Source organism: Oryctolagus cuniculus, chromosome X (genome assembly GCF_051225735.1).
Source record: "Oryctolagus cuniculus isolate XC-2025 breed Fujian yellow rabbit chromosome X, ASM5122573v1, whole genome shotgun sequence".
Classification (NCBI taxonomy): Eukaryota; Metazoa; Chordata; class Mammalia; order Lagomorpha; family Leporidae; genus Oryctolagus; species Oryctolagus cuniculus.
In genome coordinates this window covers 23018076-23034650 of record NC_142888.1, presented here as the reverse complement: position 1 = coordinate 23034650, position 16575 = coordinate 23018076, and the positions used below count along the sequence as shown (strand labels likewise).

Sequence of the window (16575 nt, the reverse complement as noted above, 5' to 3'; positions counted from 1 at the left end):
GATATGGGCAGCAGGGCAGTTTCAGTTATTCTAAGTAGCCTGTAAATCCAGTTTCACTGAGCTTTGTGTGAAGGCTGAATAGTGGCTCACAATTAACTGCTTGTTTTTTTAAAAATTATTTACTTGAGATTGAGAGTGGGGGAGAGAAAGAGAGAGAGAGAAAGCCCCCATCTACTGGCTTACTCCCCAAATTCTTGCAAGGCTAGGGTGGGCCAAAGCCAAAGCCAGGCACCAGGAACTCAGTCTAGGTTTCCCATATGGGTGGCATGAGCCCAAGTACTTTGAACACTCACTACTGTGTCCTAGGATCTGTATTAGCAAGAAGCTGAAGTCCAGAGCTTGAGTCAGATATCAAACCCAGGCACTATGAGATGCAGGCATCCTAACCACGAGGGCAAATGCCTGGCCCTGAACTGTTTTTCTTATAAGTTTGTAGATGCTGTTTTGATTGAAAAATGCAAACTTATTAAAAAATTTGTTGCTAGCAGTTTCCCATCCATCTGGCGTCAGCAGAAGTTCGCTCTTGTACTCTCTGCCTGAGGATATTTTTATTCTCAGGAGTTAGTGCAATCCATACCTGGCAGGTCAGAAGTGCTGGCCAGGAGCAACCTTCAAAAAGTAGGGAACGGTGTCATTTAAACAGTCCAGCTTCTTTGCCATTGAAGACACATTTCTGAGGTGTGTGCTTCATACACACAAGCCTCCATTGGCATTGGGCCCTAGCTGCTGGCAGAAGCAACCACGTTGAATATTGTGAGATTTCAAGTTTGTTGCTGTGTTCTGATGAGAATGATTTATAGCACGAAGAACCTTCAAAAAGCTTATAGAGATTTAAAAAAAAAAAAACTGTGCATGGGTTTTAGTTTTTGCACTAAACTTATCTTTCAATTCCACTTTCCATGAACTTTTTGACATACCATGTATTGAAACTATGTTTGTATGAAATGATCTGCTGTGTTCTTCCTTAAACTCAGCTCCTTTGTGCCAGTAGACAACATCATTCCCAGGACTTGACAAACTATACTACTACAGGGAGCTTAATCTATTCCTTTGAAGAAAATGTTTTCATTTTGTTTCATTCAAGGGTCATTCAAAACAGAGTCCTTTTTTACATTAAGAACACCCTGAGGTTTTCACCAGATGACTTCTGACTTTTTGTTGAGTGAATTGATAGTTCCTAAATTTGTAAAAAATAAATAATAGAGAAATTATGTAATCATTTTACCTTATTGGAACTAACATAAATTTTAAAAAACTTATAGGGTATTTGGTACAGCAGTTTCGCTGCCGTTTGTGGTGTTTAGATAACATATCATATTGCTTGGTTTGGAGTCTCAGCTTTGCTCTCAATTCCAGCTTCCTGCTAATCCACATCTGGGAAGCAGTGGCGATAGCTCAAGTAGTTGGGTCCCTGCCACCCACATGGAAGACCTGGATTGAACACTTGTCTCCCAGCTTCAGCCTGGCCCAGTCATAGATTTTGCTGGCATTTGTGGGGTGAACCAACAGATTGGAGCTCTTTGTCTCTCTGTCTCTGCCTTTCAACGAAAGAACATAAAACAAAGAGCTTAGGTAGCATATTTATCACCTAACCAAAATATAACTAAACACATAACACACCTCTTGGATTTAAAAATAGCTTTATTTAGCATACCAAAAACACAGGAACACAAGAAAAACCATACCTAGTATAAACATAAAAGTTAAATACTATAATTTAATGTAAACCAAGCATTTAAATTGTGAAATATTATAATAAAATACATGCTATTTTTATAGAACCAAGTTAAAGCTACCTCCATAGTTAACTGGATCTGATCATCAAACTTGAAAAGGTCATTATTAGCAATGAAAAAAAACACAACATCTCTATTTGTATTGGTCAATAGGGAAAGGATAAATCATTTTATTTACTTTAAACGCATACAATTTATTGAGACATTTAGAGCATGGAAGCAAAATTGTCAGTTCTAGGATTCAAGATACAACCACTGTATGTGGAAGCTTAGAAATCATTCTACTGGAAGACTGGAGCCTATTCTTTTATTTACATGCAAACCCATTGATTCGATTTAGTTACTGCTTAATAAAGATACTAAATATATTCTGCAAAAATAAACCTTTATTAAAAATTACCAAAGGTGAATATAATATCAGTCAGGTAGGAAAGATAAAAGCATAAAAATACATATTATTCCAGACAAACCCCTTAATTATAATAAATGTTAGGAAACTCAGTTTATAAAACCAGATGGGGTAGCAAAAAGTATTTTAAAAATATAAAACCCAAACCACATTCAAACAAAATGAGCAATCCTCAGATGATGTTTCTTGAATAAAGTGGTATTTTGCTTATTCTGTTATCACATGAAAGCCATGATGAGATCTGTAGCTGATGGAGCTTTTACTATGGAGTAACACTGGTGTGTGTGTGTGTGTGTGTGTGTGTGTGTGTGTGTGTGTTTTTGACAAACTGTCTAAAAAGCTGTGGTCACTGATTGGTTTAAACATTTTGCCTTTTTCATCAGGGATCAACATTTATCCTTAGAGTTTAATTCAGGTATCTCTGAGAGACAGCATTCAATCCAATATCAGGAATTTAAAATGTAAAAATAAATTTTCAAGAATATATATTTAGTAATTGAATATCCTTTTCTGTTGTCTAATCCTGTAGTTCTCAAACTTTTGGTCTCCAGACCCCATTATAGTCTTAAAATGGGGATCTGGAAGTCAAAGAGTTTTTGTTTATGAGATTTATGTCTCAATATTTATCATATTAGAAAATAAAATGAAAAAATACTGTATTAATTCATTTAAAAACAACAAATCCATTACATGCTAACATAAATAAATAATATTTTTATGAAAATATCTATATTTTCTAAAACAGAAAAAAGATGTGCGGGAATGTGGCATGGTTTTACATTTTCAACTCTTTTTGAGAGATCCAGAATGAAAAGACAAATGATGTCTTCATATTACTATGAAAATATTTTGATCTTACAAATCCTCTGAAACGTTCTCAAGGTACCCCAGGGACTGACATTAATGACTAAAAGAAAAGTCAGTGCAAAAGGAACCTTAAAAAAAGGGAGCCCTAACTTTTATTTAAAAATAAACCCCAAAAAACCTCACAAATACGTCATTGTATCAAACACTCCTACCTTCAGCTTTAACTAGAAATCAAAGATTGCCATGTACTCATGGCAACACTCAAAACAATATTGTCATTTCTGAGATCAGTGTCAAGATATAATCAGTTTTAGTTCAAGGAAGCTACAACCTATTAATTAAAAATACTTCGGTTCCCTTTCCAACATTTGCTTAAACCTGGTTTGTACTGAGTTAGCCATTATCTTTAAGTTGGCACAGCTTTGGTATAGAATAGAGTACGGCAGGGTTTAACTAAAATTCCACACACTTAGACTAGGACTATGCTAGTCATTTATAGAACACCCTGCTCTATTTCTCACTATGTGAACGCTCTGATAACCTTTAGAGAAAGAGAGGAAGAACCTTCTCTTTGAAGCACAGTACTGATGCTAGGATCTTCTATCTAGATAAGTCTTCACATTTTAGAAACTACTTCGACACACACCATCTCATTTGATCCTTTTAAAGCCCCCAGAGAAGAGCAGGACAAATGATACTATCCCTGTTTTCAGGTTGAGGAGTCTGAGGGTCAAATAGGGGTCTCGTCCAAGGTACCATGGCAAGTATGTGGCAGAAGGGGGTTAAAAGTTAGGCTATCTGACTCCTAGTTCAGGATTCCTTGCAGTTTTCCCTCCTTCCTTTGATTCTGGGGCAGAATTGAGGGAGGAGTCAGTGGGGATGGAGTGGTTTTGTTTTATTTTTAAATATTAGTCGAAATGAAGAATAACAGAGAGAGAAAGAGAGAGAGAGAGAGAGAGAGAGAGAGAGTAAGTGATCTTCTATCTGCTGGGTCACTCCCCAAATGCCTGAAACAGCCAGGGCTGAACCAGGCCAAATGTGAGTGGCAGTGACCCAAGTACTTGAGCCATCATCTGCTACCTCCCAGGTGCATTAGAATGAAGCTAGATTGGAAGCACGTAGCAGGGACTGGAACCAGCACTCCCATATGGGATACAGGTGTACCAAGCAGTGGCTTAACCTGCTGCACCAACAATGTCCACCTCTGTATCCGCCATTCTGTCCAACACAGACAAGACTTGGTAGTAGAAAGATATTTCCGTGAACCAATCTAATGAATTTACCATCACTGCATAGATAATGGAACTTTATAAAGCAACTACTCAGACAGTTTAGGTTGGCAGTTTATCCACAGCCTATTCCTCTTCTCCAAGGGAGAAGTAAAAAGCCTGCAGTAGAAAAAAAAAAAAAACCTAATGAAACTACAAAACAAAGTAGCAAGAATAATGAAATCTATGCAGGGCTATAATTAGATTCAGTATGCACTTGTTACAACACATACCTTGCAATCTTCCACCAATTGGAGAAAAATATAAAAATCACAGTTCATAATTTAGTGGAAAACTGCCTCCTAATAAGCCTGAGGCAAAGACTTCAGCCTGTACAAAAACATCATGAAAATCATTTCAAAAAACTTAACTCTTAGGTGCTTGAAGATTCTGCAGTGGTAGGAGAGAGTACACAGAATAAAAGAGTGCACAGCAAGAAGAAAATAATTATTGCCACTCATCAGCAAAGGGGTAATTAACTGGTATCTAGTGTCTGTCGTTAGCATATGTCCACTTTACAAATTTTGTTGCCAGGAAATCCTCCACACAAAGTTATTAATACCATGAAACTTTCAAAGATGCTAAGTAAATTGTTTAATTTGGAGGATGGTGGTCAACAACAAAACAATCCTTAGTATAAAATGAGTCAAATACTACTAACAACCAAGTATTTTCTTGCTATACATTGCAAACAAATTATTGCTTATCTTGTACACACTCTCTCTCACTTTCTGAGATGTTTCTAAAATTAAGAATGACTCCATGAATTTTCCATTTTAAGATAGATGAAGGAAAAAAATGCTAACAGAAGCCAGTAAGAATCATAAAACATACTAGTTAAATCCTTTTTGCAAGAGTCTACAGCAAATTGATGGCTATCTTACACCACCTGGGTGTCCCTTTTGTCCAATTTTCATGAGTATTCTCTTTACTGGTGATTTAAGATGTTAATGGATTTTCAAGACAATTGCACACATACTGTGTTGATACACACACGTATATATACACATACATACTCATGTATATATATGTATGTATGTATGTATGTATCTCATCATAGCACATGAAGACCCCCCATTGGTATGTTTTTCTCTCTTCACATATTTCCTTTGGCAACAATGAGCACAGATAATGATTTTTAACAGGAAACAGAATTAAAGAAAATCGAACTAGAAATTATGAAGTGGTATGCTGTAGGAATCCAATGCAATAAGTCAATGCACATTTATGTAGTGGTAAAGTGCTAGAAAGTCCTTTCATTAGTAATTTAAAAACAATTAGAGTAAAAAGAAGTTTACAGCTTCATTTGATGGTGTTGACCACAGGCACCATAGCAATGGCACTGGCTGAGTTGGAGTTGACTATGTCCTCATACTCCGGGGGTGGGTCTAAATGAGGTTCTGTTTCACTTCTCCGCAGGTTCATCTGGCCAGTAGCTTCCTCATAGGTAGGTGGGGGATCACAGTTGGATAGGCGAGTGGAGACAGAATCTGAACGACCAACCACATATTCTAGAAAGCCTGGAGACAATCCACTGCTGTCAAACACTTCATCAGGTGGGGGAGGTGGAGTGATGATATTGAGGTGCTGAGGGAAAGGAATGTGGCCTTCAGTCACTGTCTGTCTACGAGTTTTGTTTCTTAGGAAGCATCTCCAGATTAAGAAAATGACAAGAAGGATAATGAAGAGACCAAAAATTAATGGAAAGGTAAGGTAAAATTGAAACCAGTCACTTCCTCTGTTACTCTCTCCTTGCTGTGCTTTCGTGTAGGTGCTCCAAAACTCCTTCTGCAAATATAAGACAAATAAAAAATCAGTATGATCAAACATAGGAAATATTAAACGCACAGATGTCTGGGTTCAATGGACACACTAAACAAACAAAAAATCAGATTTGTCAGTTCAAAAAACTGACCAACAGCTTATATTTTTTATGGCAAGAAATTTTATATGGATGATGTTCAACTTACAATAGGGTTACATCCCAATAAACCCACTCCAGAACTAGATCTCCTCTAAAATTCCATTATTACTCCAACATTTTGCGATTCTTAGAAGAACTGGGGAAAGTTATAAGAAATGTTGTTTCAGGACAATACCAAAACCCTAAAATCATAAATGACTCATTTGCTTTGCTATTATTAAAAATTAAATCACAGGTGAAAAATAATGAAGTATGAAGCTTGAAGCTTTTTAGATAAATGTGCTTTCAAAATTATTTACTATTAACTTTTGGTGTGTTTGTCAATTTTAGGATTTACAATTTTAATTATTTGTGATTATTTGAAATTTTAATTATGTAAACTAATTTTAAAAGTAAAAATGCAAGGTCAGCACTATGGCCTAGTGGGTGAAACCACCGCCTGCAGTGTTGGCATCCCATATGGGCGCCAGTTCAAGATCCAGCTGCTCCACTTCTGATCCAGCTCTCTGCTATGGCCTGGGAAAACAGCAGAAGATGGCCCAAGTCCTTGGGCTTCTGCACCCACATGGGAGACCTGGAAGAAGCTCCTGGCTCCTGGCTTTGGATGGCAGAGCTCCAGCCATTGTGGCCAATTAGGGAGTGAACCAGCGGATAGGTGACCTCTCCCCCCAACCCCTCTCTTTTTCTCTCTGCTTCTGCCTCTCTAACTCTGCCTTTCAAATAAATAAATAAATCTTTGAAAAAAAAACTAAAATTGCATTTTTATTATATAAAACCAGTAATGTAGAAACTAAAGAAAACAAAGCACTTGCAATTCCAACATAAAGATATAAGAACTATTAACCTTTTGGTTTACATCATTTAGAAAATATTTTATGGGCCTGCATAGCAGGTTAAGCTACCGCCTGCACTTCCTGTATTCCACATCAGCTCTGGTTCAAATGCTGGCTATTCCACATCGGATGGAGCTCCCTGCTAATGCACAGAAGAAAGCAGTGGAAGGTGGCCCCTGTTGCCAATGTAGGAAAACCAGATGGAGTTCTAGACTGCTTCAAAAATAAATCTTAAAAAATAGAAAATATTATATTCTTTCTACCATGCTTTTAATAACTACAGTTGCACACCTATACAAATGCACACTCCTTAAAAATCTGGAAGCAAACTGCACTAATTGTAATAAAACTGCTAATCATCCACTTGATATTTATCAAATTTCTTATCCATGGCCAATTTTATTTTATCTGTAGCTGAGAATTTACCTTCTCTATTTCTATTGTCTCAGATCACCACCTTTTCCTCCACATCATCTTACCTATGAATTTCAATTAATAATTGTGATTTTGAATAATTATGTAATGCTAACTTAGGTAAATTCAGTAAAAGAGGCTCTTTTATATTGTCCATTTTACTTTGGGATGATCAGATATTAATAATGCACACGAGGGGCTGGCATTGTGGCACAGTGGATTAAACCTGCAACTCCAGCATCCCATACAGGTGCCAGTTCCAGCCCTGGCTGCTTCACTTTGGATCCAGATGCCTGTTTAATGCACCTGGGAAAGCAGTGAAAGATGGTCCAAGTGCTGGGGCTCCTACCACCCACAGGGGAGACCAAGATGGAGTTCCAGGCTCCTGGCTTCGATCTGGCTCAGCCCTGGCTGTTGAGTCCATTTGGGGAGCAAACCAGAAGATGGAAGATCTCCCTGTTTCTCTTTCCCTCTCCCTGTGTAACTCTGCCTTTCAAATAAAATAAATATCAGGCTTTTGCATGCTTTAGTTGAATAATTTAATTTCTCTGGGTTCTTTGGTATTGTGGGAAATAAAAAATGTATAGATGAATATTCTTTTGTTTCTTTTCAGGAAAGTTTTAAAAACATAGTCATGTTTTCATTTAGAAGGTATAAACACAAAGCCCAAGCAAAAATCAGTGTTTTATTTTACATGCAGTAACTCAAATAATCCTCATTATACCAAATAATGCAGGTACTATTATCATTCCCATCTTGCAGATGAGGAAATAGAGGCCCAAAGTGGTTACATAATAATAAAAACAAACTCATTTAACACGTAAACTTTGCAGCTAGGGTTTGAACCTAAGAGGACTGCTATCAGAGCAATCCAAAAAGCAATGTAGCTTGATGTATAAGATATTTAAAACCATATGGCAATGTTCCTAGAAAATTTAGTCTTCCCAGGGCTAGTGCTATGGCACAATGGGTTAAGATATGCCTGCAGCACCAGCATCCTATATGGGTGCCTCTTGGGAGTCCTGGCTTCTCCATTTCCAATCCAACTCCCTGCTAATGTAGCTGGGAAAACAGTGAAAGATGGCGCGGGTCCTTGAGCTTCTGATACCCACATGGGAGACCCGGTAGAAGCTCCTGGTCCCTGGCGTCAGCCTAGCCCAGCCCTGGTCCTCGCAGCCGTTTGGGGAATGAACCAGCGAATACAAGATCTCTCTCACTCACTCTCTCTCTCTCTCTTTCTCTGCTACTCTGCCTTCCAAATAAATAAATCAGTGGCCGGTGCTGTGGCATAGCAGGTAAAGTTGCCGCCTGCAGTGCTGGCACCCCAAATGGGCGCTGGTTCGAGTACTGGTGCTCCACTGTGATCTAGCTCTCTGCTATGGCCTGGGAAAGCAGTAGAAGATGGCCCAAGTCCTTGGGTCCCTGCACCCACGTGGGAGACCTAGAAGAAGCTCCTGGCTCCTGGCTTTGGATCGGCACAGCTCTGGCCGTTGTGGCCAGTTGGGGAGTAAACCAGCAGATGGAAGATCTCTCCCTCTTCTCCCTCTCTCTGCCTCTCTGTAACTCTGCCTTTCAAATAAATAACTGTGGGGAGCAACTCGGACTAGACTAAGTTACTCGAATTAAGACTTATTCTATGCATCTGCTCTCCCACAATACGGCGCTGGGAGAGGAGTAAACAGCTTCTACGCAGCTGCCTCTCGCCAACTTGAGTGATGAGCTGCAGGAGCTGATCCTGCTCCTGATTGGAGGAGAGCAGCGTGCTCGGCGTGTGGGTAGCAGAGTTGGGATTGGTGGAAGAGGACTATAAAGGAGGAGAGAGACAACATGCACCAGGAACATCTAAGGGGAACATCTATCTGAAGGAACACCTGAGCAGCCCCCGAGAGCCGGCCGGCGGTGTGCTGCTCCTCCGCGGAAGTGGGGAAAGTGGCAGGGGGCACCGCCCTTCCACAGGGGTGGAAGGGTTGGTAGCCAACCCGGGAAGAACCAGCAGCAAACCCGGGGAGGGCCGAGCAGACAAAAGAACAGCGCAGGGTCCTGTGTCGTTCTTCCACGAAGAGGGGGAGCGACAAATAACTAAATCTTTTTTTAAAAAAAATCTTAAAATAATTCAGTCTTCTCAACGTGTTAAGTAAGTAGTCAAAAGTGAACTCATTTCACAGATAAAATAATTTCAATTAAGGCAATAATGTCCTGAATGAAAAGATACTGATGGACTTATTTATTTAGGAAATAGACTTATTTGTCCTCGAGGCCAGATCAGATGGAAAGTCACTTGAAATCAACATTAAGACTAATAATTGTCATCCAGATACGTAAGGTCAGTTAATGTCCCTGTAAGCTATGTACTATGTACTCCTTTATCTTGGTAAAAGCAGCCAAAAGATATTTAAGAAGAGCAAATAATTTCAGGATTTGGTTGAGCAGTACTTTAAAGGAACGAAAATTAGTAGCTGACAATTACACTGACAGTGTCACATGTTTCTTTGTGTCTAAAAAAGAACTTCTAGAGTAACTAAATAGTATTTTACATCAATATTAAATAGAATGTTGGCCGGCGCCGCGGCTCACTAGGCTAATCCTCCGCCTAGCGGCGCCGGCACACCGGGTTCTAGTCCCGGTCGGGGCGCCGGATTCTGTCCTGGTTGCCCCTCTTCCAGGCCAGCCCTCTGCTGTGGCCAGGGAGTGCAGTGGAGGATGGCCCAGGTGCTTGGGCCCTGCACCCCATGGGAGACCAGGAAAAGCACCTGGCTCCTGGCTCCTGCCATCGGATCAGCGCGGTGCGCCGGCCGCAGCGCGCCGGCCGTGGCGGCCATTGGAGGGTGAACCAACGGCAAAGGAAGACCTTTCTCTCTGTCTCTCTCTCTCACTGTCCACTCTGCCTGTCAAAAAAAATAAAAATTAAAAAAAAAATATTAAATAGAATGTAAAAGGTTTGTTTAATGAGGGAAAGAGTCATTAAAGGGAACCTACAGTCTTAAAGCAGGCTAAAATTAAACAAATAATAATCACAATCTGTAGCTGCCAGAAAGACCTGATATCCATTTCAGAGGGAAGGTCCCCACACAGTAGATACTTCACTGTGGTGGATAAGTTGCAGAACAATATTCAGTAGGTTCAGAATTCTAGCAAAGTACATTTCCCCTTTTATAAAATGTGTACTTTACTCTTGAATTTTCTCATTGCCATTTATGTATACTATGTGAGTAACTCAAGGCCTAAAGGACTCTGTTCATAATTGGGAACAGCAAAGCTGAGTATATTCTACCATCTTCAATGGATCAGCTCAGAACCTGCCTCAGAAAGTGCGGAAGTGGGTGGTTTTTCAGCGAATTGTACTGCTGAGGAGGGTGCAGCGGCATTGACATACAGTGCTCACATGGCTTCTTCTCTTGCCCGAGAGGAAAGACTGGCAGAAGAGGAACTAAAAACCGATCCTAACTCCAAAAGCTGCATTGTTGAGAGTAGAAAATAGAAAGGCCTGCAAGCTGGCAAGGTTGACCAGGAGGTTGTCCAACATTTTTAAGATTTCTTGTCAAGAGAGATTTCTAGGGAAAATGGCTGGGCATACACATGAGTCGCTTATCATCTTTTTAAAAACCTTTTTACTTACCATCTTTGTGTTCATTTCTTTGTCTATAAGGAAGTAATCCATGTATTTAACTTCTGAGCAAATGAAAGAACAGGTGTAAATTGATACAAAATGTGAGACATTATCTTGAAAACTATCTCTAGGGGGTAGTGAAGCTGGGAAACAATATTTTGAGCAACTTGGTTTCTTTCTTTTTTTTTTTTTTAAGAGTTATTTTATTTATTTGAAAGAGTTACAGAGAGAGGTAGAGCCAGAGAGAAGTCTTCCATCCTGATTCACTCCCCAGATGGCCAGAACTGAGCTGATCCAAAGCCAGGAGTCAGGAGCTTCTTCTGGGTCTCCCACGTGGGTGCAGGGGCCCAAGGACTTGGGCCATCCTCTACTGCTTTCCCAGGTCATAGCAGAGAGCTGGATCAGAAGTGAAGCAGCCAGGGCTGCAGGCCGGGGCTTTAACCCACAGCGCCAGCCTTGTGCAAATCAGTTTCTTTTACTGCCATCTGAAGAATGTGAAATATCCCCACTTGTCTATTCAAAAGATGGACTCGCACTTGGTAAGTGCAATGCAAGAGAGACTTTATTAACAGTCTTGCAAGATCGGGTGTCTGGAAGGGAGGCAGGCATACCTGGGGTGGTTTACAACAAGCTACTACTCCTTGGCCGGCGCCGCGGCTCACTAGGCTAATCCTCCGCCTGTGGTGCCAGCACCCCGGGTTCTAGTTCTGGTTTGGGTGCCGGATTCTGTCCCGGTTGCTCCTCTTCCAGTCCAGCTCTCTGCTGTGGCCCAGGAGTGCAGTGGAGGATGGCCCAACTGCTTGGGCCCTGCACCCCATGGGAGACCAGGAGGAAGCGCCTGGCTCCTGGCTTCGGATAGGTGCAGCGCGCCGGCCGTGAAGGCCATTTGGAGGGGGTGAACCAACAGAAAAGGAAAACCTTTCTCTCTCCCTCTCTCTCTCACTGTTTAACTCTGCCTGTCACACACACACACACACACACACACACACACGCGCACACACACACACACGCGCACACACAAGCTTTTACTCCCTAGCATGCAGGTCCCTTCCCTAGTTCATCACTGGGTGAGTACTAGGAGGTTACAGTCTTACTGTGTGTGGCCTATTATCTCCATCTGTTTTCGTTTTGCTAAGTTAACCACCCCTAACATTCTATTTGCTGAATGCCCTGTTAGCTTTGGGACTTTACCTAGTTGATACGCTAGCTAGCTACGTGTGGCTTTCCACACATCTGCAAGCTGTTAAGTTAGCTGGATGTTAGTAATTTTTTACTGAACACCTTTCTTTGAAAATGAACCAAATGACTTTACTTATCACAAAGAAGAAACAGCTGGGGGAGGAAGACGAAGGGAAAGGGTCGCTGCACCTTTTTTAGATGAATTTTGGAGACTAAATTTTTTGCAATGTGAAACACCATTTCATAAATGAAAAACTCTTTAATTTAGTTGTAATTATGTGAAATCTTTTAAGGTTTGGTTTCAGGACATTTAAAACCAATCAAGGAGGAGATTGGGCAGCTGGCCTAGTATAAGAAGAAAAAGGAGGAATCCCGAGTCCCAAAACATCACACATCACTAGTGTCCAGTATGTGAAACTGTTAAAAACTCATCTTTCATATTATTGAGGAGAAAAAGATCAAAGTTCAGGAGCCTGTATATTAGATTACTTTGTGGGTAAAGTTGAGGTTATATATCTATGTAAGAACGAATGGATCTAAGAATATGCAGGAAACTATTAAGGAAGTTTGGTTACCTTTTGATGGTATTTGTGGGGCACTTGAGAGCCTAGGGACAGAGACAGGATGAAGACATCGTAACAAATCATCTTATGTTTCTCTCATGAACCTTGTTGATACATTATTACTTCGTTTAAAACTTAAGACAAAGAGGTTCATTCTTTCAGGGAAGTTAACACTATGGGTAACCCTTTCTAAAATTCTAGCTATGAATTAAAGGTTAAGACAGCAGCCAGTTTGAGATTCCGACTGTTCAATGCCTGATCTTATGCCAGAACTTTATCACAGAGCCATCCAAACAGCAGGAAAGACTAGTAATGCAAGTATTTTGAAAGGGTAATGTGATTGCCATTACTGGAATAGATCAATTGTAATTTATCATTAAGAACTGGACACATTGTCATGTTCCTCAAGAATTAGTGCTGCCTGGGCAAGGAAGAAGGAATAAAATGGCTGTTCAAGTAATTAACTTTAATTGGTTACAAGTACCTGTAATTCTTCTCTTAGCTGGAGATTCTATATTAAATCAAAGACCTAGATAGCCGGTGCTGTGGTGCAGTAGGTTAATCCTCCGCCTGTGGCACTGGCATCCCATCTGGGTGCTGGTTCTAGTCCTGGCTGTTCCACTTCCAGTCCGGCTCTCTGCTATGGCCTGGGAAAGCAGTAGAAGATGGCCCAAGACCTTGGGCCCCTGCACCCACGTAGGAGACCCAGAAGAAGCTCCTGGCTCCTGGCTTTGGATTGGCACAGCTTTGGCCATTGCAGCCATTTGGAGAATGAACCAACAGAAGGAAGACCTTTGTTTCTGTCTCTCCCTCTCATTGTGTGTAACTCTAACTCTCAAATAAAATAGATAAAATCTTAAAAAAAAGACCTAGATAAAAGTAATACAGTATATTGCATTCCCTTCTGCCAGAAGGTGTCTGTGGTAGGGAAACTGATGACCAGATTTCTATGAGCCTTTTGGCAGTATAAAGATAGTTGAAAATTTAAAAAATATTTAGCAGTCTTAGGGCCTTGGGACTATAAAAAAGTAGTCAGCAAACATTTTTTGTAAAGAGCTACACAGTAGGTATTTTAAACATTGTAGGAAATAAGGTATACGTCTTACCTAACATGTTTATTTTGTAATGTTGTATGAACTCAACAACAAGCAACATATAAATAAATGGCTGTGCATCTGTTCTAATTAAACTTCATTTATAAGAACAGATAGTAGGTTTGATTTGGGTCTAAGCCATATTTTTCAGCTCATGTTTCTGATAAAACGAGGTTGCCAAGTTACTTATGAAATACAATGATTAAAAGTGTGCATGTGTTGGGCAGGCAATTTGGTGTAGTGGTTAAGACACTATTTGGAGCCAGCGCTGCGGCTCAATAGGCTAATCCTCCGCCTAGCGGCACCGGCACACCAGGTTCTAGTCCCGGTCGGGAAGCCGGATTCTGTCCCGGTTGCCCCTCTTCCAGGCCAGCTCTCTGCTGTGGCCCGGGAAGGCAGTGGAGGATGGCTCAAGTCCTTGGGCCCTGCACCCCATGGAAGACCAGGAGAAGCACCTGGCTCCTGCCATCGGATCAGCGCGGTGTGCCAGCTGCAGCACGCTGGCCGCGGCAGCCACTGGAGGGTGAACCAACGGCAAAGGAAGACCTTTCTCTCTGTCTCTCTATCTCACTGTCCACTCTGCCTGTAAAAAAAAAAAAAACACTATTTGGAATGCCCACTCCCATTACTGGAATACTTGGGATTGAGTCCTAGCTCTGCTCCTGATTCCAGCTCCCTGCTAATGCATACCCTGGGAGGAAGCAGGTGATAGCTTAAGTATTTAGGTCCCTGATACCATGTAGAAGACCTGGATTGAGTTCCTAGCTCCTGGCTTCAACCTGGCCCAGCCCTGGCTACTGCAGGAATTTGAGGGGTGAACTATTGGATGGGAGATCTCTGTGTCTTTGCCTTTCAAACAAAATAAAACAAATATATTTTTTAAAGATTTATTAATTCACTCGAAAGTCAGAATCACAGAGAGAGGGGGAAGAGACAGAAATAAAGAGAGATCTTCCATCTGCTGGTTCACTCCCCAATTGGCCACAATGGCCAGGGCTGGGCCAGGCTGAAGCTAGGAGTCAGGAGCCTCCTCTGGGTCTCCCACGTAGGTGCAGGGGCCCAAGCACCTGGGCCATTTTCTGCTATTTTCCCAGGCGCATTAGCAGGAAGCTGGGTCAGAAATGGAGTAGTTGGAACTTGAACCAGCACCCATATGGGTTGCTGGCTCTGCAGGTGGTGGCCCAACCTGCTATGCCACAGTGCTGGCCCCAAAACAAATATTTTTAAAAGTATTCATGTATGTCTACATCTTTATATTTGTCTGTGTGAAACAAAAATGGAAACAAGCAAAAGTTTCCAAGACTCTTTGTGTATCTTTCTATTAAATAATTGTTAAATTTATAGTAAAGGGGCCAGCATTATGGCACAGCAGGTTAAATCACTGCTTGGGATGCTTGCATCCCATATCTGAGTGCTCTGCTTCTGATCCAGCTTCCTGATAAAGTGCCTGGGAAAGCAGCAGAAGATGGCCCAACAATTTGGGCCTTTGCCACCCATGTGGGCGACCCAGATGGAGTTCCAGGCTCCTGTCTTTGGCCTGGCTCAGTTACCACCGATGCAGCCATTTGGGGAGTAAACCAGTGGACAGAAGCACTCTGTGTGTGTTCCTCCTTCTCTTTCTCTGTTGCTCTGCCTTTCAAATAACAACAAATAAACAAATATTTAAAAAGTAAAGATTTTACAGTAAGTTTTTAGTGTTTGGTCCAGATGTGCATGAGGAGATGACTGAATAAGTTCAAGCATCAGTATTGTTTTTCAGTATCCCAGGTTAACCCAAGGTACAGTTTGCTTCTCAAACTTCCATGTAGCATACACATCACCTGGGGACTTGTTAAAATGCAGATTCTGATTCAGCAGGTCTGGGGTGGGGCTTGAGATTTTGAATTTCTAACAAGTTCTCAAGTAAGATCATGGATGCTGCTGGTCCACAGACCACACTGTGAGCAGCAAGAAGCTAGCCCCGGTTCTCAATCCAGGGATGCCCCAGTCCTGTCCTGGAGACTGAGTATGTGCTGGGGGATGGGCCTGGGCCTTGAGAGACTGAAAGGCTCTGCAGGTGATTCTAACGTGCAGCCAACCTGGAGAGCCTCCATGCTGAAGCTCCTAGGACTTGGCCATTTCCGTTCCCCTGCTAGCATTAGCTCTCAGGTGGTCCCTTTTTCTCATCCACGCACCCATGCCTCTCTTATTTATGTGCAAACAGCCAGATGACAGTGTGAATAGTGTTGGCACTTCCTCCTCTGGTTTCTGTCCATCTCTGAAATCTGGGAGGAAGTGCAGGAATGGAAACAGAAAGCTCAGGCCACTGCATTTGGGAAGAACAAGCACAAAGTGTTTGAGGGGGTGATTTCAAAGAAAAGCTGGTTGAGACAGGATGGGTGGAGATGACCAGGAAAAGCTGTCACAGCAAGACTCCCCTCCAGTGTGGCCCTGAGCTGGGGACAGTGACAACTGCAATCTACTCTGCTGAGTCCTGGCGGCACCTGACAACCTAAGCAGCTGGGCAGGCTTTTACCTTCTCTACTAGCATGCAGGTGACATGCTTGGTAGAAATGCAAGAGAGACCTCCAGTGGCAAAGTATAGACGTGAACTCTTCCTCAAACCATAAACAACACGAAGAAAAAGAGATAATTGGATATTGATAATGGTGACAATGATGATTACAAATATAGCTATACTTACATGTGTTAGGTACTGTTCAAGGTGATTTACACACATTAATTCATTTAACATCAATAAT

General features: G+C 41.5%; 1 protein-coding gene across 6 annotated transcripts in view; it reads right to left on the bottom strand.

The window, feature by feature from the left end:
* Positions 1 to 1623: 1623 nt before the first annotated feature.
* Positions 1624 to 16575, bottom strand: part of PRRG1 (proline rich and Gla domain 1) — a 112572-nt gene continuing 97620 nt past the window's right edge. For 5 of the 6 annotated variants that reach the window (XM_017349917.4, XM_089324956.1, XM_089324957.1 and 2 more), the window contains one exon: positions 1624 to 6008. In XM_017349917.4, the coding sequence (XP_017205406.1) occupies positions 5523 to 6008 (486 nt within the window). In that variant the 3' untranslated portion in view covers positions 1624 to 5522. The remainder of the gene's footprint in view (positions 6009 to 16575) is intronic. The other variant, XR_011385350.2, reaches the window with a different exon arrangement.